The sequence below is a fragment of the Haliotis rubra genome, unplaced genomic scaffold (assembly GCF_003918875.1).
Source record: "Haliotis rubra isolate DU_JTF1 unplaced genomic scaffold, ASM391887v1 Scf311, whole genome shotgun sequence".
In the NCBI taxonomy this organism is placed as follows: Eukaryota; Metazoa; Mollusca; class Gastropoda; order Lepetellida; family Haliotidae; genus Haliotis; species Haliotis rubra.
In genome coordinates this window covers 964,892-990,018 of record NW_025766982.1, presented here as the reverse complement: position 1 = coordinate 990,018, position 25,127 = coordinate 964,892, and the positions used below count along the sequence as shown (strand labels likewise).

General features: G+C 40.0%; 1 protein-coding gene across 1 annotated transcript in view; it reads right to left on the bottom strand.

The window, feature by feature from the left end:
* Window positions 1-10,026: 10,026 nt before the first annotated feature.
* The window catches only part of LOC124283261 (prostatic spermine-binding protein-like), a 37,244-nt gene continuing 22,143 nt past the window's right edge, over window positions 10,027-25,127 (bottom strand). Inside the window, exons 2-3 of the mRNA XM_046719291.1 lie at window positions 14,478-14,547; window positions 10,027-10,537 (exon numbers count right to left, since the gene is read on the bottom strand). Of these exons, the coding sequence (XP_046575247.1) occupies window positions 10,027-10,537; window positions 14,478-14,547 (581 nt within the window). The remainder of the gene's footprint in view (window positions 10,538-14,477; window positions 14,548-25,127) is intronic.

Below are 25,127 nucleotides of genomic sequence, written 5' to 3'. Positions count from 1 at the left end.
TCCCTAGTATGGTGATCTACCTTCAGTTGTTAGCGATCTATAGCCCATTTTTATATTGTGTTGTCCCCTATAGTAAAAATGTTTTAGATTCAATTACTAGTTTTACATATATATCTGTGATATTCTAGTTGTTTTACTGTCCTTTTGTCGGCAGGTTCTTTGTAATATACATATATTTCATTTCAATATCAAATGTCACGATATGGCTGAAATATTGCCGATGTGACGTTAAATATTAACTCACTCACTTTACAAACCTGATATGACGAAATCTTGTTGTAAGAAACGGAAAATATTGAAATTTGTATATGTTACAGTCAATGTCTACAACCAGGCAATGTGTACAATGACTGAAATAACCATTCAGTGTAGCAATTGTCCGAGCACTATCATGGGGACACCAGAAATGGGCTTAACACATTGTGCCCACTGGGAGTCGAACTCAGTCATTGTCGTGACGATTGTCCTTTAGTCACTCATTGTGTACATTGTCCGACTGAAATAACCAGTCAGTGTGTACATTGTCCAGTCATTGTGTACATTGTCTAAAATGTCCAAGCATTGTGTACATTGCCTGATTAATTAACCCAATTATTGTACAGATTGACTAATTGTTGAACAGGGATTATTGAGAAGACAATAAATTCTGTTTGAATGAATAAGTGGCGAATATCTAACAAATTCACCAGTGACTTTATTTCAAACAGTATTAAAAAGACATTATGCTCTGATATAAAAGAAATAGTATCAGCTACATAACACAAAAACACAAATCAATATTGCTGTAAATGTTAGTGAGTAAGTGAGTTAACATTTAAAGTCACATCGGCAGTATTTCAGTGATGTGCTCGGGATATGGATGTGTAGAGATTTATTCAAAATGCTATACCCAGGTCGGGCCTTCTGGGCTGTGAACAATATTTCATTCACAACACGTTAACATCTCAACAGAACCTTTCTGTTGGCAAAAAATGATACATGCAGACATCAAGTCTGTTTTACAAAAAAACAATGAGTGTCTATCTGTTGGAGAATGTTTCCCTTAACTTTCGTAACAATAAATTAGCATTCACTCGGCATGAAATACGAACCTCCTAAACTTTGGACTATATGTTTTATGACTGAGGCACGTGTCAACGTAATCACAACATCTATGTTATCCGTTGAACATTTGAGATGAGTTTCATGACCAACAGGTACCCTGCTGTTAGTATATAAGACCATGCTCACGACGTATTCGACCCCACTCTTCACACATTGGACTTTGGGTTGCTTTGGTAAGACTTTTATCTCTCTTGTATTTCAACATTTCTTGTGTCAATTTTTTCCACCAGCGACTTGGCTCATTTCCCAAGTTGTTTTTTTTCGTGGTAAAATTGTCTGCTTCACACGACCGAGTCCTTCATTTTAACTTTTGCTTCTCTTTTGTCAATATTCTGTAGAGACATTGGTTATTCACAAGTTTTTATTGGTCAACTTTTCTGCTTCGTACAACAAGTTCCTTCATTTAATTTTTAATTTCCCTCAAACTTTACATTTAAATTCGAAATAATGCTGACTTTCAATGATGTCAACCTTTTTGAGTAGGTGGTGTGCAATAAGGTGCTGATGATGGGTTTTTTAAGGGTAGTCCTTTACGTGGCTGGGTTACTGTCTTATGATATCGAGTCCACTAATGGATGGTGATCCTTTCTAAATATTTTAAGATATTCAATCTTTTAAATTATGCGTTCAGACAGCTTTATCACGTCAAATCCATTCCATAAAATGGTCACATGTGTCAGATGAGCGAACCAGACCTTGTTGTTTTTTTATCGGACATCATTCGCTACTTTCATTGACTTTTTAAAAATTGAATATGGTCTGCCAGGGTGTCACATATTAAACCACGTATCAGATGTGTTGGCGTTTCATGTCACGCCGTTCAATCATTTGAAATAAATAATGGTACTATAAAAACAGTACAATAAAACAATACTAGCAAGAGACTAACTATCAGTTTGTGTCGAATGTTTTAAAATACACCTATTCATTTTGGTTTTTAGACCAATCAAAAAAGGAATCCAACTAGCCTCGTACCACCGTAGCATCTGAATCCCTACCAACTTCGTACTGGTGAGTATAAAGAAATATAAAACGCACCTATTCGCACCTAATTTCTGATATATCAAACAATCATGGATAAAATGTGAGTAGTGGAATCCTAGTAATGAAGAAAGTATTGCAGCTATGTTTTCACAATACAACTTGTGTTTTGTTTCTACTTCCAGATCATTATGGTATCTCTTCAGAATCTTCCCGAACTAGTTCTTCAGCTTATTTTTAGAAACTATATATATTAAACTCCATCAACCAGCATTATTTCATTATACGTATAAACCTAAAAAATACAGACACGGTGAAGTACGGTGTATTAATATGAGAGATGAAATATTTATGTGTCAAGCGTTTTATAATATATTTCAAAGATATTTTCCAGGTATATTTTATAAATGTATTCATGAACATGAAATTATATTTAGTTATAGAGATATATTGGTAGATGATTCTAGATTGTATTATTCGGGTGGTAGATTGTATTTTTCGGGTGGTAGAGTTTTTCAATATGAAAGAGATATACAGACGCTAACGTATTTCGAAGTAAGTAGAGCATGGTTGTTTGATGATAATTAAAAAAGAGTATATGTTTAGATATGTATTACACTTGACATGAAATATTGTATTTCTCATATTAATACACATTATTTTCTCGTCACGATATGACTAAAAAATATTGCCGCCGTGATTTTACACTCACATATTCTTATTAAATATATACTACTCAAAAGAAGAAACACATGACATAGATTTTCAGGTCTGGTCTCTTAGGATGAAACATTAGTTACTTTAATATTAGTGTATTAGTTACTTTAATATTAGTGATAGGTAATAAAACCCCTCGGATTCTGGCCATGTTACTGAAGTTTTAAAACATGTAGTGGCGGTGTAAAGGCATGCCTAAACGTACTGACACTCAACGGAATAATGCGATTGGACAGATGAACCACAATCAGCGCTGGCAAGTCGTCTACAACGTATCCTGAATAACACCATGAACGTTATTCTGTTCGGGAACTACATGGGGTTTCTACCGAGACGTGCAGATGAGAGAGATCACGCGTGAATAGACGAAGTCATTCCAGTCATGAACGATATTCTGTGTTCAGGAAGACAACTCGACCGATTTGACGATGTGCTCCTGGTGCAACATTCGGATTCTTTCGTGGATTCCCAGGTCTGTCATTCGGAATCTGATTCTTTCCTCAAGCAGACGGTGTCAGGGTGTGATTGACTCTAATGGTTACTGAATTCGTTTGATCTTGACATTTTATTTACAGTGTGACTTACTGTTTACTAGATTTGCATCTATTGCAATGTTTTTTCCTTTTTGAATTATCCCATTTAAAGTCACTTCGCAAATGTCTGCATAGTTTATATGAAATAAAAACAAGTTCAAATTTGTTCAAGTCTCCCTTAGTAACTGACATAAACAGGAAAACCCAGATCACAAAAACACTTAAAACAAACTCGGTGAAGCTTTAAGTCTGTACCCAAACATCCTTTATTTTGCGCTTCGTATGTATCAACAGAAATCGATTATTAAACTATCGGTAGTCACACATCGATTAACTGCTATCGGTGATTCAACAATTGCAATCCATAGATAGTTCGATGCATCGTTACAGCCTCTGTTTACTGTTTACGTTGTCGACACTGTTTGCTGCAATCATTGCAGTAACTTTTGTTCCGTCAACATGTCATGTGATGCTCATATTTCACTTAACTTATTGACAACAATCTGTTATATGCGTTTCTGTTTCTTTTACGTCGTGTAGACCTATCACATGTTTCTGATTAAAATACATACTAAGAAAACAAAAAATAACAATAGAAAACCGACACATTTTTTATTCATATAGATTGAATGATTACACCTTTATGATTATAGCTCAACGTGTATATTATAATCTTGAATCATCAACGTCATAAAATGTTTTATTACGTCCTGGATGACTTATATTCTTTGCACGTCAGGATGATTACTTGACCGCACTTTACGACGGATGAAGGGTAACAATCGAAGTAACGTTTTCCATTCACTCAAAGAAAGTGCAATGCCTTTGATGGTAGGCTTATCGTGTACAAACAGACGAATATCCAGGATCGTACTGTTCAGAACGTTGCATACATTAATTGTGTCTTGTGGAGGAAGATAACTTGAACTGATGGTCAGGACACTACATGGCACTGGCGTTGATATCGTTACGGTCAACATATGTCATCGGGTGCATCTCAGTTGGTGCAGTATTCCCCATTCGACTGTCAGAGCTTGTGATAGTCCATTCCGCGATAGAAGAACAAGTTAAAAATGATAACAATAGCCCCAGTGCAACACGAGGGATGTGTTTCTTCTTCACTCTAACACTTCTTTTGAAAAAAATGAAGCAAAGAGAATCTTCACACGTTTTCTTCTGCGTTGGAAGCTCAACACCAGCTCCCGTGAGTTGAACACACTCCTCAGCAGCAGAAGCAGCAGCACTCTGATATTCACAGTCCGTCATTTTCAATGGTCCACGGTAGACTGACGTGAGATACATTCTATTTACTTATATACACACTTTTTACTTATTTTCATTACATATAACCTATTACTGACTAATATAATAATCATCAAAATTGGATACAGAATGACTATTTTGTTAGGTGAATCAATGAATTCATAATCAAATCATTTTCCATTTAAAGATGAATAACGTCGACTACATATATATCCCCACTGATACAACACAATCTTGATTATTAATCACAATAATTAGTTTTTCATGAATAAACAATTTATAATAAAATAATAACAAGCTATGTTTTTACCCATCACTGTTATATGGTACAATACCCTCAAACCTCTTTTGACATTACATAACTTTTTTTTGTATTCGTTGCAAAGGATTACATCGCGTAAGAGTTGACAATGGACCAATCCTCATGCGTGACTTTGCCACATGTATCACAATACCTATGTTCATCTTCCTCTATGGGATGCTGGGCGTCATGATTCGGCTCGCCACAGACAGTGCAGAAGATATATCTGATGGAACCCGCTTCCTCTGCAATATCATGTCCTCTGCACATACCTGTTTCTTCATCGTCCTCCTTATCGTTGATAGCGGGTTCTGTTGACTTTTTGTCATCGTCGATATAGCATTCTTTTGTCTGACCATTGATGATAGAGGAGCTCGATGACTGTTCGTCGTTGGTAGGCAGCCCCACCTGCTCTGAACAGGTTTCTTCTTCTTTTTCAACTATGTAGAACAACAGGTCGTTCACCATGTACCCTTTCTTGGTTCGAAACTGACCTTGATAAACAATATGGGTACACTCAGAAGCTTGGTCGGTAAACCTCTCCGGGATAAGGACTTCCATTCTGCTGCCCGATGTAACGCTTTCATTCTGGACAACAAACTTGTATAACTGGACAGTTCCCGTCTCTCCATTTATCGCGATCATTTCTCTGCTTAGTACTTTCAGCGGTTCGTTCTGGGGAGTTCGCTTACTTTTATTCTGTTGTTGCTAAACTTGTCCAGTCTTCTCCGGTAAAACTCGCTTGCAATTATTCTTTCACATTTACCCATACTTGTTTTCGTTGCTTTGGACATCTCTTCTTTTTCTGAAATAGATATATTTATATAGGAATATTTACTTAAAGAGAATGTTTGTTTATACTCATTTTTAAGTTTCCTTTATATAGTTTTTATTGTTCGTGATTGGATTATTTAACATTTCCCGCTTTTCTCGTTACTTGGGGATTTTTTAAATAGTACTATAAAGTGTATTAGAATACAGTTTTAAACAAACAAACAAACGAAAAATAACATTGTACTTACCAGTCAAGTCTCAGGCGTTGGTACGAAAAATGCGTGACACGAAAGGTTCCTTCCGCTCGGTCTGAAACCACGACGACAGACAGGTGCCCTTTATATATAATTTCTTCTCCGCTGGATAAAAAATGACACAACGCACGTCAATCTCTCGCAGTCGATGCCAGCTACGCGACGAGGCAGGAAAACGGTCGACACCATCGCCGACTACGGAAACCGTAAACGTAATAATAAACGTCGATTCTCGCTCGTATCAGTCATCCGTCGATTTTTAAAAAAAACGAAAAAAGGCGATATGACCGTCGCGCACGGCGTTTAACGTCGTCATAACGCGCGTCAACGTCACGATTCGAGGACGGGAGGTCGGTCGAATACAGTAGAGCCACTGTCGCCTCTCCTCAGCATCAGCATCACCAATGTTATTGTCTTATCACTGTTATTCTATTTCATACCGGGACGGTGGGGTAGCCCAGTGGTTAAAGCGTTCGCTCGCCACGCCGAAGACCCAGGTTCGATTCCCCACATGGGTACAATGTGTGAAGCCCATTTCCGGTGTCCCTGGCCGTGACATTAGTGAATAATTGCTAAAAACGGCGTCAAACTAAAATCATTCACTCAGTTGAATGTATCTGGTGGGGTCGGGAGTAAGTATAGGAATAATACGTGGTTTTACTCTATAGTTTCTTCCCAAAGGCGCGAGGTTGCATGCTGACCACATGGACATGAGAAACACAAGAGAGTCGTTACAAATTGATTCAGTCACTTTTAGTAATTTTTTATCCCCAGTAATTAAAATTATCCAGATAATTCTCAACCTAACAAAAGTCCTAGAATCTGTACGTTACTGAGAAAGTGTAATTACAAAAAGAACATATGTTATATTTGATCACTTTCTTAAATGGCATTGTGTATTCACAGATAGTTCTCATTTTTATCAGTATTTACTTTCATTACAGAAAAAACAACAAATAGTGTTAACACTTGAATCCCTGTGTTGGCGGGGTTCCGAACCGTCTGCTGTAAAAGTAGTATCATCAGCAAACTGTATTCAATAGTACAAACTTCCTTTATTTCACATCATTATGGCTCGAATGTTAAAAAAACCCACAACAAGTCCGGAGAGAGTAAATCTCCTTGACGACAGCCCGTGAAAGTATCAAATGCCTAAGATGCCATTTACAAAGACGCTTGAATAATTACCTTTATTTAAAAGAATCGATGAAAGTTTCCATTTCTTTTCGTTAAATCGTCAAAGGGAAAGAAAGTAAAGTATAAAATTCCAGTCGACAGTGTCAACAGTTTTTTTATTGTCTACTGAGTGTAAAAGGACAAGACATCTGTACGTCTCTTGTCAAATCTAAATTGTGTCTCATCAGTTGGGTCTATGGGTTTCTGAAATTCTGCTGTGAACCTGGGCGTTTTAGGGATGGATTTATGTTTTGCTGTCAGTGTATACTTGCAGAGTTGCTTCCCATAGTCTTGCTAGGATCCGCTGTGCTGCCTAAAAATCTAGTTGACTGGCAGTGAAACTTGTTCTGGGCGTTTGACTAGCAATGTGATTGAAGCGTTCGCTCATCACGAACGCCTGGGTTCGATTCCCTGAATGGATACACTATATATGGCCGGTGTCTCCAAGCGTGATATTCCTCGACTATTGCTAAAAGCTAGCGTAAAATCATACTCATTTCAACGAGGGTTTAAAATGATAAATATTAATCGTCAATCCTTTGTATTAATACACATAAAATCGACGTTTACATGGGTACCCTACAATATGTGAAGCCCATTTCTGGTGTCCCCCGCCTTGATATTGCTGGAATATTGCTAAAAGCGGCATAAAACCATACTCAATTCAAATTCAAATTAGACATTTGTATAGCGCTACATATCCAGAGTCCTGCCCATGTGCGCTTAGTCGAATGCTCGTTTGAAGAGGATGGTTTTGAAACAAGATCGGAAACTGTTGATACTTTCCGATTTTCTGACATTTTCAGGTAACCCATTCCAGAGTACAGCACCCGCTCTGCTAAATGTTCTGTCCCCGTACATGAACACATGGAACATCTAAGCTTTGCTGACTAGATGATCTGAGTGACCTTCCAGGCTTGTGAAGGTTTGCTAGTTCCCGGAGATAGAATGGAGCAAGCCCATTAATGGACTTGTAAACAAACACATGAAGTTTGAATACAACTCTGTCTTTTACGGGGAGCCAGAACTGCTACAGGACTGGTGTTAAGTGCACATACATATGTGTGCGTGTTATGAGCCTGGCAGCTGTGTTTTGAACACGCTGTAACTTGTCCATGTACTGCTGCTGTATTCCATAGAGTTGACTGTTGCAGTAGTCTAGACGTGATGTCACAAATGCATGGGTTAGGCATTTTATTTATGGTGTGTCCATGTACCTGCTAATCTGTCTGATGTTCCTTATGTGGTAATATGCAGATTTGCAGATGTTACTGATGTGATTATCCATGCTTAATGTTGAGTCAAAGATGACACCTAGATTTCGAGCATGGCTTTCTGGTTGAACGAACGTGTCTCCAATTTGAACTCCAGGGACCTTTAACTTTGATTTTGTTTGTTTGGAGCTGATGATGAGAATCTCAGTTTGGTCATCGTTCAATTTCAGAAAATTACTATTCATCCAACATTTGATCTCAGTTATGCAGTTCGTTTTTGTCTGCAGGCTATTATGTACAGAAGATGCAGTTAGTGGATTGAATCCGAGATATAGCTGAGTGTCATCAGCATAGAGATGATAAATGAGATTGTGGGCTCAGGCTATATCACCATCGGGTATGGTATATACAGTGAACAGGATTGGACCTAGGACTGAGCCTTGTGGCACTCCAAACCTTAATTCTCTGCTCTCAGACCTCACTCACTCACTCATCGACATTTATTTTCCAGGGACACAGCTGCTGGTACAGTGTAATGCATATGTGCGCTTGTCGTTGAACGCAGCAGTCGGCAATAATCGGACTGTATGACGGCGGTATATGCCAGACAATGCAGTGATTGACATCATTAGCACTGATCTACGAGATTGGAATACCCTGATATGCAGCAACCAAGTCAGGGAACCTGAACGCCCGACCCGTTGTCTCCTCTTACCGCCTCTTATGAAGCATCGTCACGATATGGCTGAGATATTGCCGATGTGACGTTAAATAATAACTCACTCACTCACTCTTATGAAGCAGGGGATGATGACGACCAATTTGTATCTGGATCTACACAGGTGTCATGTCGAGATTGCCACCCTTGGCGCTAAACTTGTCAACAACAGGCTACCCTCATGGCAGCTATCGTTGAATTCTTCATTGTTTGATCTCAGGGTCCTGAAAACTGCAATTACACGAGAGAGCTGAAGGTCGTGCGAAGCCAGAAATGGTCTTCACACATAGCACCAAACCCGGGTCTTCGACGTGACGAGCGAACGCTTTAACCACTGGGCTACCGCACCGCCCCGTCTGTCCAGGGAAATCAGTGTTAAATAAGACTTATAATGGATCGTATTAGTTTTTACCTTGGCTGGCAATCGGAATTTGATGTTTAAAACAACGATTCTTGATACTTTTTACAATTATCCAAACACGCTCCTACAAAACAATCGCAGTTCTTTTACATTTTCAGGAAAGTTTAATGTCTGCCTCTCATATATCAACGTTTAGAGACATCAAGCTGTGTCTAACGTCATTATACAGTTACACTACGTTTCAGTTTCTCGTTATTTGTTGAATTACACACTGTGTATTTTTGACGATTTCACCCGTTGTTGTGGCGGCATCGCCTTACACTGACGACATAATAAGTCGATAGAACACTATGATAGCAGTGCAGACATGCTGGGGAAGCTTGGATAAGCTGGTGTCAGTGGTGAGAGGCAGGCATTAAACTAGTTGCTGTAGGAACTCGAGCTATTGTATTCAGAGGTAATAATTTAGCCCCTAGTTACGTTAGGTCATGAAGTGTTTACTTTGTACAGTATTTCAGTGACGTCTGGGTGATGAGGAGAGTGAGTGTTTGCTGGATGGACATGTCATCATCATCATCACCATCGTCGTCGTCGTCCTCCTCCTTATCATCATCATCATCATCATCATCATCATCCACTACCATCGCCGTCGTCCTCATCCACATCCTCATCGTCGTCGTCCTCCTCCTTATCATCATCATCATCATCATCATCATCCTCATCGCTGCCACTACCATCGCCGTCGTCCTCATCCACATCCTCATCGTCGTCCTCCTGCTCCTTATCATCATCATCATCATCGCCGCCACTACCATCGCCGTCGTCCTCATCCACATCCTCATCGTCGTCGTCCTCCTGCTCCTTATCATCATCATCATCATCATCATCGCTGCCACTACCATCGCCGTCGTCCTCATCCACATCCTCATCGTCGTCCTCCTGCTCCTTATCATCATCATCATCATCATCGCTGCCACTACCATCGCCGTCGTCCTCATCCACATCCTCATCGTCGTCCTCCTGCTCCTTATCATCATCATCATCGCCGCCACTACCATCGCCGTCGTCCTCATCCACATCCTCATCGTCGTCTTCATCATCACCACCCCTACTATCGTCATAGTCGCTCTCTTCTCCTCTTCTTCATCATCGTAGTTGTTGTTTTACTTCTCCTTCCTTCTTCTACTGCATCCATTAATCAACAAATACATTCTAGACCTAGGAATTCCACACCAGAAATTCCACACTAGGAATTCAATCAACACAATTTTATAATTACATTGTACATTCAATTCGATTTCAGAATGATATATTGTCATTCGTTCCCCAAGTCAGTTACAAATGCCCCTGCATACTGTCATGACAAGTTACAAAGTCGACCAAACATCCTTATTCTTTCACTTTGAAATATACAGAGGCAACCCATTTTTAATATTTTTTCGATATGCAAATATGTTATCAGCAAACACAATGATTTTAAAGACTTTATACAATACAACATCTGGGCATTATATAATAATATATGATATCATAAAAATAACTCTATTGTTGGGACTATACGTGAGTCTAGTGCGGTTTTAGTAGACCCAGAATCAGGGTCAATAGGGATTCGGAAGCGAACTGTGATACTTTAATGTCTGGCCACATTATGCGAAACGGCAAATCTTGACAATTATAGGCGGATCCAGTGTGTGTGTGTGGTGGTGGGGTGGGGATGGGTGGGGTGGGTGGGTTCGCAGGAGGTGCGCACCCCATCCCCTCTTTGTGCTGAAAGTTTGTTAAATGACCATTGAAACTCGGGTGAAAATGAAGTGTGCACCCTCCTTTTCTCAATAGTGTGCTCCCTCCCCCACCCCCACCCCTTCTTAAAAGCTGTATCCGCCGCTGCGCAATCATACCAAATTATTAGAATATCTTTGTCGAGAAGAATTCCTCGTAGGGTACAGCCAATTTCCTTCCATTTCGCTCGAGATTACTAAGCAGGGCAACATGGAACGTCTTTCCGGTATTTTGGAATAAACGCTCAACGCCAGAAGTAAACTGTCTGCGGTTCCGGCAAATTGTTACCTACTAAACGCATGATATATGTCAGCGTCGCGTGGGTAACTTAGCCCGGAAATACGGAATTTACATGGCATAAACAGTTAGCGAAAAGATCATGCACGATTTACGAAACTGAAACAAGGTCTTCGGTAACAATGTGCTTTCTAAAGTCAATGAACATATTTCTTGACTCGCGCTCATTTCTCGTTGAGCTGATAATGTAATCAATATGAGGTTAAAGTTCACCCACGAGTGTTGGATAAACTCCTTACACTGTCACTTGTGTCAAACTCTTAACACCGCTCCTCTCTATCAAGTACGTGTTGAGAACATCATCTCACATTCTCATACAGCAGTTCGGGAGGATTTTCATCTGCTTGAGAATATTTTATCATGCGATAATGTCACTTTTATCTTCTTACGTGATAAAACAATGACCTGATATCGTGTTAACCCCTGGGTCTTATGTCTCTCATTAATGGGGTGCTAAATTGATCTTAAGGGGATTAATCAGCAGCCTTGTCTTCTTAGCTGGGGATGTGGGCAGGGGATAACGTACTCTCATTTCCGGAATGAAGCAGAGCCCTGGCAGTGTGGATTAGTTGGTTGGTAAGTTTGGTTAATGCCACTCAGCAATATTGTCGTAAGAGGCGACTAACGGGATCGGGTGGTCAGGCTCGCTGACTTGGTTGACACCTGCCATCGGTACCCAATTGTGCAGATCGATGCTCATGCAGTTGATCACTGGATTGTCAGGTCCAGACTCGATGATTTACTGACCGCCGCCATATAGCTGGACTATTGCTGAGTGCGGCGTAAAACTAAACTCACTCATTTGATCTTGTATTAATGCAACATGTAGTGCAACGCATTGTAGTTTCCCATTGCTATTGTATAGGGTTCTACATGCAAGTTTACCATTATTTAAACCAATGCTTCATAACTGTGACGAGGTTGATGGTGGATCGTAGTGGGTGTGAATGACGGTTGTGGAGGTGTGTAATGGGAGTGATGCGACAGATGGTTTGTGTGTTTGTTGTTTAACGCCGCACTCGGCAATATTCCAGTTATATGGCGACTGTCTGTAAATAATCGACTCTGGACCAGACAATCCAGTGATCAACACTTGCTTGACATTAGAATCTATGTTGCCTTTCGCAGAAGCAAAGAAGTTGTAAATCCATTAAAAATTGCCATCATTCAACAGCATTGCTAGTCTGGAGTTCCAGAGAAACACCGGCGGTCCAACAATGTCCACATGTAAACGGTATATCGGACACCTGTTCCATCTATTAATGCACATTTTCTTTTAGTGAGCGCGTGCCAATCTCAAAGCAGGATATGTCGTCTTTAAATTTCTTGTTTTAGGATGTTATCATTTTTTTGTCCGTCAACCATTGAAACTGAACCAGATAAGCAAGTGATTATATCGTTTGAATATTATTTTTATATTTTTCCTTTTTAGTTGATTATATATTATAAATTATAAATTACCAGCGCCCTCAGCAAGCACAAGTTGCCTGGATATGTGCGCTATATAAATATCCTATATTAATCGACCTTTGGTACTTATGGAGAGAATGATATCCCCTAGAAATGAAAGTATTTATATAACCTTAGATGATGGATACTGGAAATTGCTTTTATGAAGTATGATAAGAGAACATAGTCTATGATGCAATATGATAACGTAATGATAGTAATGATCATTAGAATGTCTAGCATTGACATTGGATTGTCGTAAGGATATTGTCGTAGTTGTATTATTATTGTTATACCACAAATAAAAGTCCTTGGTTTGTCCTCAGACAGTTTGATAAGACTGACATTTTAACTGGAAACAAGTTCTACAATGCACCCAATTTAACAAACGATCTAGATAAACAAGGAAACAAGTTGTTTGGGTTTGTTTTTGTTTTGTTTTGTTTAGATCCTAACACCGTTATCAAGCAAAATGATAACTTTTTGCTTTTGGCTTGATCTACACCGAAACGTCGCAACTACTACTGCAACAAAGAAGTTGTCTATCCATAAAAAGTGTTCCACTTCATCATACCAGCTTCTAAATGCCACTTAAGGAAGATTTTTTTGTTTTGTTTTGTTTTTGTTTTGTTTTTTTGGGATAAAGAGTACACTAGACATTTCTATGGAATCCGAGAAGGGACATTGTCGCGTTGTCGCCCTCTCAAAAACAAGCAAAATGTGGCAAAATTAACCAAAGCGCGACAATGCGACAATGCGACAACCTGACATTTCATCAAAATGTCGCGTTGTTGCATTGTCGCGTGTCGCGTTTTAGTCAATTTTTAGGCTTTTTTACACATCTTAGATAGGGCGACAACCCGACATATTTTGACCTTGAAAATTGTCGCTATGTAGCATTGTTGCTCTTTGGAGGAATAGAAAAATGTTATTCAAAACGCGACATGCGACATCGCGACAATGCGACAAATGGCCGAAATGTCGCGTTGTCGCATTGTCGCGCTTTGGTTAATTTTGCCTCATTTTGCGTGTATTTGAGAGGGCGACAACGCGACAATGTCCCTTCCAGGATTCCATACATTTCACAATTAGAACTACCTGGAGACTTATTACTCGAGCTCATTTAACCGTGTGTTCTCTGACAAGGCGCACAGTGAAATATGATTTGCACCTCAACAAGACACAATTTCAAGCAGACACATAATTCAACAATTTAAAGATTAACAAACATACATGTTATCACGTCACACGACTGAACTGGACAATGCACTGTTACAACCCACATAGACACATTGTCTATGACTACATTGCGAAACACACACACCTACACGTACTTAATATATTACCAATTGATGTCAATAATACAAACCAACATACGTGTAATATCAAATGCGATGAATACAACATTCACAGTTTTCCGTTAATTTTAAATTAACAAAAAATATAAAAATATAAAAAAAATAACGCCATTACATCATCTCACACTAAGACCATCTAAATTAAAACAACGTACATGTATTTATTCCTTTACCGACTCACAGTCAAGTGGAACGTACGCTCTCGCGTCACGTGGGTGGGGTGTTCGAGTGCGGTGGGAGCGGTTGAGGCTGACACAGGTGACGTGAACTGAACACAACAATTAACACAACAGAAACAGAGTGCAAGCAGAAAACGATAAGAGCGTGCATTTGTTTCAACAGACAAAGAAAACGCTGCATTTCTGGATATGAATAATTGGACGAGAAGCATCGTCGAGAAAACGCAAAGGCAAATAACTTGTTAGATCGTTAAATTACATTCAGTGGTTTCGTCGGCTGTTCGCCCGAGGATGTTGCAATTGAATACGCCGTTCCTGAGGTCATCCGTATATTTGTTTTTTTCCCATCTCTATCCTCAGCTGACAAGACTGCGGCGGACCAAAACAATTTTAAAATGTTTCTTACTAATTGTGTGACGCATTTTATGAAATTTAAAAACATTAATCATTTGGTAATAGACTTTAACTTAATGGATTGAGTGCAGGAATATAATACTTTACGTCGGATTGAAAATCAGGGCGGGCGGGAATTGTACAGAACTAATGGTATGGTGATACTGCATGTATTAAATGTGAGGGTGGTAGGGGCGTGTGTCAGTGTTGGGCTGAAGGTGAGAGGGGTGGGGCTCATGTCAAATTCGTTCTGAAGCTTCAAGATAGACAATTAAACAAAAAACAAAAGAAGATGTATTTGGTGTCTTCCATATTCCTCATATTTCCACCCGTGAAGATCCGGGTTAGAATTGGTCTTCAGCAACCCATGCTTGTCGTACGAGGCGACTAACAGGATCGGGTGGTGATCAGGCTCGCTGACTTGGTTGACACATGGCATCGCATCCCAAATCGCGTAGATTGATGCTCATGGTGGTGATCACTAGATTGTCTGTTCCAGACTCAATTATTTATAGACCGCCGCCATATAGATGGAATATTGCTGCGTGCGGCTGTAAACAACAAACCAGCCAATTCCCATATTCCCCAAGTGCGTTAGGTAATTTGTAACAAGTGCACAAGAGCCCAGCCTGTTCAGTTAGATTCGCGTATTTATGCCCCCAAAGCGACATCCTTTAGGCTGTACCTTATCATCACCACGTGCTGTAGACTGTATGCCAAGGTGTTAACCATAATGCAACTGGCACTACCCTTAGAACCACCCACACGCTATTGGCGCTATCCACACTGTCACCACCACACAGGTGCTGTAGATGATAACACCAACGTCATCTACATGTTACACTCCCACCCACGTGGCACCAAGATGAAACTCTTTCCTGTGTCACTAACACGTAATAGCCTCTATCCCCAGTTTTAACAAGACGTAGTTAGAGCTTTTCCCAGTTTCACCAGCACGTAATAGGCTGTACCCCCAGTTTCACCAACACGTAATAGGCTGTACCCCCAGTTTCACCAGCACGTAATAGACTGTACCCCAAGTTTCACCAACACGTAATAGGCGCTACCCCAAGTTGTACAGACATGTACAATGTAACAGAATCTACCCCCAGTTTCACCAACAGGTAACAGGCGCTCCCCCCAGTCTCACCAACACGTAATATTCGCTCCCCACAGTTTCACCAACACTTAATATTCGCTCCCCCCAGTTTCACCAACACGTAACATTCGCTCCCCCATGGCCAGTTTCACCAACACGTAATATTCGCTTCCCCCCGCCCCCAGTTTCACCAACACGTAATATTCGCTCCCCTAGTTTCCCCAACACTTAAATAGGCGCTACCCCCAGTTTCACCAACACGTAATATTCGCCCCCTAGTTTCACCCCAGTTTCACCAACACGTAACGTAATATTCGCTCCCCCCAGTTTCACCAACACGTAATAGGCGCTACCCCCCAGTTTCACCAACACGTAATATTCGCTCCCCTAGTTTCACCAACACGTAATATTCGCTCCCCCCAGTTTCACCAACACGTAATATTCGCTCCCCCAGTTTCACCAACACGTAATATTCGCTCCCCAGTTTCACCAACACGTAATATTCGCTCCCCCAGTTTCACCAACACGTAATATTCGCTCCCCAGTTTCACCAACACGTAATATTCGCTCCCCAGTTTCACCAACACGTAATATTCGCTCCCCAGTTTCACCAACACGTAATATTCGCTAATATTCGCTCCCCCACCAACACGTAGTTTCACCAACAACGTAATATTCGCTCCCCCAGTTTCACCAACACGTAATATTCGCTCCCCCAGTTTCACCAACACGTAATATAATATTTCACCAACACGTAATATTCGCTCCCCAGTTTCACCAACACGTAATATTCGCTCCCCAGTTTCACCAACACGTAATATTCGCTCCCCCAGTTTCACCAACACGTAATATTCGCTCCCCCAGTTTCACCAACAATATTCGTAAACACGTATATCGCTCCCCAGTTTCACCAACACGTAATATTCGCTCCCCCAGTTTCACCAACACGTAATATTCGCTAGTTTCACCAACACGTAATAGGCGCTACCCCAGTTTCACCAACACGTAATATTCGCTCCCCAGTTTCACCCCCAGTTTCACACGTAATATAATATTCGCTCCCCCAGTTTCACCAACACGTAATATTCGCTCCCCAGTTTCACCAACACGTAATATTCGCTCCCCAGTTTCACCAACACGTAATATTCGCTCCCCCAGTTTCACCAACACGTAATATTCGCTCCCCAGTTTCACCAACACGTAATATTCGCCAAGTTTCACCAACACGTATATTCGCTCCCCTAGTTTCCCCACACTTATATTCGCTACCCCAGTTTCACCAACACGTAATAGGCGCTACCCCCAGTTTCACCAACACGTAATATTCGCTCCCCTAGTTTTACCAACACGTAATATTCGCTCCCCCTAGTTTCACCAACACGTAATATTCGCTCCCCCCAGTTTCACCAACACGTAATATTCGCTCCCCCAGTTTCACCAACACATAATATTCGCTACCCCCAATTTCTCCATAATAAGTGCTACCCCCAATTTCGCCAACACTTACTCACAATAGACTACTGGTTCAGTGAAGGATGTTCCAGAGTAACAGCTGTGTAATTAGGATTTATTTAGAAAGCCAGTTCACATATTGAAGGCTGGACTTCTATCTGCTTTTTGACACAAACAACTCCATGATAATTGAGACAGAAGCTCAGTGATTCCAAACTGTGAAAATCGAGATGTTCCATTCAGAGATATAGCATTAAAGTGAGGACTGGACAGAAGGTAACGTGATATGATTCGTGGACTGTGTGACAAACCTTGGAATGTTTAGTAATGCTAAAGGAATACATTAAATATAAGGACTAGGCGGAAGACAATCTAGAATTGCTTCCTTCAAGGATGTATCATCTCAGTAAGGGCAGGCCGGAAGGGAATGTGATACGCTTCAGAGACTATGAGAAAGATCAAGTTCAAATAGTCTGAATCCAACATTAACATACATTGTGTTATTCACGTATGTCTGGAAACGATTTCGTCAATTCAGTTATTCATAAAAATGTTTGAATTATATTTGAATAAAATGTGAATTGAAAAAGTAATTTTGCAATCGTTCGTAAGCAAGGGGAAGCTTTGATGGCGTAAACAGTCATCTTCCTAAAGAGACGAAAGTTTGCTACAAGCGTTTTCTTAAGATCATAAGTATGACGCTTGATGTTATACTTAAGATTCAAATTAATGAAACTAATTTCCAAATACGCATAGTACAATTATTTGTATAAAAATATGAATACAGCCCACACGAGTTAAAAAGCGAGACGTTGACGTCCGCAGAGAGAAAAACAAATATGAGTCCTCACCACAAGTTTATAAATATATGGTTAGTCGTAATTGACTGGTAGTCTATTAAATGTATATAATTTATATATAAAACAATTCTATAAATGTTCATAAAAGTTATAAAACGTATCCATGCGAATTGCATTATATACGTTTTAAGGCCAATGTTGGAATCGTATAAAAACGCTTATGGTTATAAAAAATAACTATTTCCTTAGCTCAAAACGAAACGTGCTTCTCTTAACGCCTTTCAGGGGAAATCGAAATTCGAGCATCTGCCGGATGTGAAGAGTCCCGCGATATTTCCTGAAATTGTATTCCCGTGGGGGGACAAAGTAATGGCATTACTTATTTTTATTCTAGACAGACGAAATTTGATTACTGTGATAGCTGTATGGAAATAACATGACGAGAGTGGATAACGGTAAAGAGCTCACTCTCTTAGTTGTCTGCTCATCAACCCTTTCTGTATCTTTCCGCCGCTTGTCTCTCTCTCGCCTTCTTCTCTCTCCCCTTCTTTCCCTTCTCTCTCTCTCTCTCTCTCTCTCTCTCTCTCTCTCTCTCTCTCTCTCTCTCTCTCTCTCTCTCTCTCTCTCTCTCTCTCTCTCTCTCTCTCTCTCTCTCTCTCTCTCTCTCTCTCTCTCTCTCTCTCTCTCTCTCTCTCTCTCTCTCTCTCTCTCGTTCCCTGATTTCTCTGTATACACGTCTGTGTTTATCCTGTGAGAACACAACTGGTCAAAGATAACTTTCAAACATGCGCGGTCAGTTGCGCGGTCAGTTTTACAGACACTGCATAATGTTCTGCCCACTGCTTCAGGGGAGTAGTTTGAGGTACAACTGAGCATGATCTTTCCAGCAAGATTTCCAAGAGCGCTATATGATGCGGGATTGTCCCCAAACCGTCTATACCCGGCCGTCTTTATATGATTGAAATAAATAAATAAATAAATAATGAACGAACGAACGAACGAACGAACGAACGAACGAACGAACGAACGAATAATAAAATAAATAAATAAATAAATAAATAAATTTCCGTGAATGAGCTATTGTGCGTTTGTGTTTGTCTGGTTTTCTTCAAGTTATCATATAGTTTGCAACTAAAATTTCAGCATAGTTACTTCAGCGCATATGTATCATCCCTGAACGATGTGTCTGCCTCTGACTATTTCATATTAGAAGTTTCAGAAGGTTCAAAACACCCTCAAGGCGGCCATTCCAAAATGTGTAATGATAGAGGATATTCCCAAATGTGACCCTTCGGTGACAAAAATGATATTCGCTGCAATTTCCAACTTTTCCTCTACACCATCTATTGTTTTCTCAGGTAAAAAGTTGACATGTCTTTGCATGTATTGCGTGGGTGCCACTGATGTTGCAGGATACGCTTAATGTCGCGAACATCTATCACAGCTGTCATACATGCTCGTGAAATACCAGCAATCGGTCTTTTTCTTATGATAATGGACATCTTTCGTTATGTTTCTTTTTATGAAATAAAACCAATTCGGAAACGATCCTGAAAACTGAACCAAGTTCTTCATGCTACAAGGCTTGTAGCACACAGCTCTTCTCTTTATCTGTTTATGGTATAGTGGATGTGTGTCGGACGTAGGGCAGTTGAGGTCAGTTGACCATCTGCCGAATTGTTCACACATTACAAGAACCATTTGCCACCAAGTCTCCTGTGCTATTACCCATCCTCTAAACGTCCATGGTCTAACTGATGGGATTTCTATTCTATAATGCCTTCTCTGGGTTGTTAATAACACTATTACACGCAGCCATTAGGCGCACCACATTAACCGGTGTTAAAGGAAACAGCGACCCCGGACTAGACTGACCGGGTTTCATCCAAATGGCGTCTGATACGATTATTACACTACATATTAAAATGTACACAGAGACCCTTAATGTTGCCCATGATCGGACTCGGAAGAAAACCTCATGATATAATTTTGGTTCTATGCGCATGCGCGTCTTGACGTATGTCGCCCCTCCTGGATGTCGTTGAAAGACCAGTTCCATCAGAACTGGCATAGTTCCATTATTGAAAGCCCGAAAGGTGTGTACTATAAAATGTTTAAAGAAAACATAAGTTTTGAAAAATACCTTTATCTACCTAAAAACGTCTATTATCCAATCTTGAAATTTAGAACAACAAATCACAACTTACCAGTTGAAACCGGACGCCGGTCTGATACCCCAAGAGTGGAACGTTTGTGCCATCTATGTAATTCCCCGGTGGTTGGTGATGAGTTCCACTACCAGTTCAGGTGTGAAGCTCTTCTCCAGCCGCGGTCTATACACATACGTAAAGATCTCTACGAATGGCCTAATATGTTCAAGCTAAAAAAATGTTTATCTAGCACCAGAGTAAAAAATGTGAAAAACCTGTCTAAATTCATCAACATTATCTTCAGACTAGTTGCAGCTGCATGAGAATATTGCTAACTTACTTTGTCATATTTCATTGAACATTTCACTATATATATATATGTATTTACCTTATATTGCTGTCATCTTGATTGATTATATTATCATATGCGAACTTATATTGTACTGTTCTCATGTACCACCGTTGGTGGGTTCTCTTGAGAATAAAACTGTCTGTCTGTCTGTCTGTAACTGATGATGACGTCACGTGACCAAAGCGTCAGAATCAGATGAAAATCTATACGTGGATCTCTGTGACATGAAATGAACAACAGGATTTCACACGTTCATTTGTTGAAAACTACACACAAGGCTCAAACTTACAAAGACATGATGTGACACCAAATGCTCACTGAAAGGAGAGGCATGAGCATCAGTTATATAATTTTCGTATTTAACGCAACACTAAGGTTTATTCCAGGTATATGATGGCCGTCTGTATCAAGTGATCGATATAATGAACAACGATTCACGCGGTGCAAGGACTCGCCATGAGTACTTAGCCACACGATCTTACAACGACCGGTGGGGTAGCCCAGTGGTTAAAGCGTCCGCTCGTCACGCCGCACATGGGTACAATGTGTGAAGCCCATTTCTGGTGTCTCCCGCCGTGATACTGCTGGAATATTGCTAAAAGCGGCGTAAAATCATACTCACTCACTCCCTCTCAGCTTGCAATAAACAACGGGGAATTGTTTCGGAAGTTCCCGAGTACCGACGAAGGTCACGAAGGAAGGTCTTCAATAAAGGTTACCAATGAAGGTACTGTTCATGGGTCAAGGTCATGGGTCAGTGTCATAAAATTATCTCTCAGGTCTAAGGTGCCATTTGTCTGCGTGGTCATTCTGTACAATAGAATGCATCGCTTGGCCTTGTGTGGTAAAAAGTAGTTCTGTAGGTCAGTCAGGGACTGGAGACGATGTTTCCCAGTGCTCATCTTGTGAAGGACAAGATGCATGCAACCCTCTCATCAAGCCCACCAGCACACCCACTCACTCACTCGGCTGCGCCTAGCTGGAGCTTGGAAATTGATATATACACAAATAACTTAATTAAGCAAACCCTGTATTTTTTGCAGTGATATAGATTTTCAACACGTACATAAAACTTCTCGTGGTGACCACGATGGAAAAACATGAGCTTGTTTAACCAGTATGTTCCTTTGACTCATTAAAAAACGGCAAAATGATTGGAGTGAGTGAGTGAGTTTAGTTTTACACCGCACACAAAATGATTGGAATCCATGTTGATTTTACGATGATAATTGCTCATTTAAAAAACCCAGCTGATTTTCATTAAAACAACATGTCTGTACAAGTATGGCCCTGGAATGTTTAATGTTGAATTTATTGGTAAATGTGAACATTCAAAATGTCAGCCAGCACGCTTCTTCTCATACCCCCTGTCAGCCTCCTGATCCTCTGAAGGGGCAGTCTACGTTATTCCTGTGTAAGCAGCTTCCAATTGGACCAGGCTCTCTACAGGAGGACCCCTTTGTTGCACATGACGACCAATCATGTCGCAGATGTGCTCCAAAGGGTGAAGATCGGGGCTCATTCAATCGTGAGATATGTCAGGGGGTGCTTTACTAAGTTCTTTGTGCATATATTTTAAATGCGTTTGAAAAACTTACCGGCAAACTTACACGGCAAGCAATGACACAGTGATTTCGTCTTTGTAACTTCATAGTAGACTCTTAAATACTCATTCAGTGACAAAATGTGAGAATTCATTGATATCAACTTCTGTAAAATGAGAAACACGCCGTTTCGAAGTATAATCTTACTCCTTCATCAGATGAATTTGAATAAGGAAACAGATAGCTACATAAGTACATGTAAAATATAGCTATCTGTTTCCTAGTTATACATTCCGCAACTTAAAAGTACTCACAGACAACATTGACATTTAGAGATCAGCATCCATCACCGAATTGCAATTACCTTAATGAAAACTTACGCACGATAAGTCTCAGATGAGAATTTATTAAACTTTCACTTCATCTTGTATAGTGTTATTGTCACGGATCTCTTATACAAAGGCCGTTTAAGAAACGTATTATGTTACGCATCTGTCAATTCTAGTTCCTGACAGAGGGGTGAGTATCACCCCACAAAGAAACCCCCGCAGTTGTATGAGCAAGGATTTTGATGATATTTAACTGTAATTGATAAAAATATTAATACGTTTATATATTTCAATGACCAAGGAAAAGCTGCATTTTCTCTGTTTAATGTGACTATCTGAATCTGAACGTAGTATTTGGATGCAGCTAATGTCTTAGCATATATGGGGCAGTGGGGGTTAGCCTAGTGGTTAAAGCGTTCGCTCGTCACGCCGAAGACCCGGTTCGATTCCCCTCATGGGTACAATGTGTGAAGCCCATTTCTAGTGTCCCCCACCGTGATATAGATACTGCTGGAATATTGCTAAAAACAGCGTAAATTCCAACTCACTCACTCACCAACTCACTCATTCACTCAGCATATATATTTGATTCTATGTTGAAAACTGCTGCCACACGTGTTGAACAATGCATTGTTCGTAAATTGTGCTGTGAATGTTAGAGAACTACCTAAATATGTTCATTAGAGATTTCTAGAGTCCACTGCATGATTCCGATTACAATATGAGCTGTTATTAATGAATGACCATGATACCATGTTTTCGTAAGGAAGCGTTTTGGGACCCCTTTAATGAAATGAAAATTCAATTCAATTACCCGTGAAGGTCCGGGTTAGAATGAATCTTCAGTAACCCATGCTTGTCGTAAGAGGCGACTAACGGGATCGGGTGGTCAGGCTCACTGACTTGGTTGACACATGTCATCGGTTCCCAATTGCGTTGATCGATGTTCATGCTGTTGATCACTGGATTATCTGGTCCAGACTCGATTATTTACAGACCGCCGCCATATAGCTGGAATATTGCTGAGTGCGGCGTAAAACCAAATCTTACTCACTTACTCAATTCAATTGTTAACCTGAAACCCCGTGGACACTGGAACATATGGAACAAGACAACACAAGGAATTGCATAGAACATCTTTTTGTTAACGGTACTTAAACCTTGAAATTCTCACAGCGTGTCCACCATCACACCTTTTTATGCTATACTGAGGTCTTGAATGTTGTAACCTTGAAGAAATATATTTGGGCAAAAGACGCTTCTCGTAGAATGATGCCTACTCGGTTTTACCTAAAAACGTCAAAAGCAAACACCAATTTAAACTTTGGAACGGATGGACAGATTGGTTGTTGTTTTACACAACACTCAGCAATATTCCAGCTATATGGCGGCGGTCTGTAAAGAATCGAGTCTGGACCAGACAATCCAGTGTTCAATGAGCATCGATCTTTGCAATTGGGACACGATGACATGTGTGCTAAAAGTAACACTTATGCTTTTCGTCTTTTTTCCTTCATACACACTAGTTTATATGATACTTTTACGACTTTGACCCTTCAGTATCACGTGATTAGATTTTCCTTGGCAAGGATTCCTATTCTATTCTTTACATAATTCTTCTGTATGTAATCGTCGAGTCGTAAAATCCTTTTTAAAAGAATCACAATTACAGTTTCCATTGGATGCAATTGACATTTACAGACTAACTGTAAATTACGCATTGAAGTTCAAAAATATTCATCTTTAGTTTATTCCGTGATATTTGTGAGTTTAACTTGAGTGATATATATTCACTGACATTTGCAAATATTAAACGTTACAAAAGAATCCCCAGACAATGTTATTCTCAGAAACAGATACCATTTCATGTAATAAAGGACGAAATACTTGAGAAAAATATATGAAAGATATCATATTTTTTATATGATATGATATTTTTTTTATATATAGCGCACATATCCAAGCAACTAGTGCTTGCTCAAGGCGCTGGTATTTTTTCCCTCGATCATTGGATGTCCATTGAAAGGACCACTGAATGTTATGACATCGGGTAACGCATGCTTCAAAGACGTTTATGCCTACAATGCGTTTGTAAATATGATGACGCTGATTTCTTAGTGTGACAAATCGGAAATTGAAGGCCATGCCATAACCACAGGAAAACTCTACTTTAGACTTCCTTTTACGATTCCGACTTTATCACAGAATGCCTGTGTTTATCACCAGCAAACAGTGTCGATATACAAGGTGTTCGCAAAAACGTGAATGCATTCTGCGGTACCGCGCAAAACACATGCAAAGGCACCTCAATTGTTCACTTAAATACCACGACAGATCTGGTTCTCTTTCGATGATGGCAGCTTCTGGAAAATACATTTCCGCGGAAATACTTAGTTTTAAAAATAGTTATGCTTTAGACTGATTTTAAAAATATACGCATCAAACAACAAAACGTTATTTCGGATCATAGTGACTGTCATATTTCTCTCTTTTTTTAAATCCAGTTTTGCAACTAGAGCTGAAATATCAAGTCTACAAATTTCCAGACTC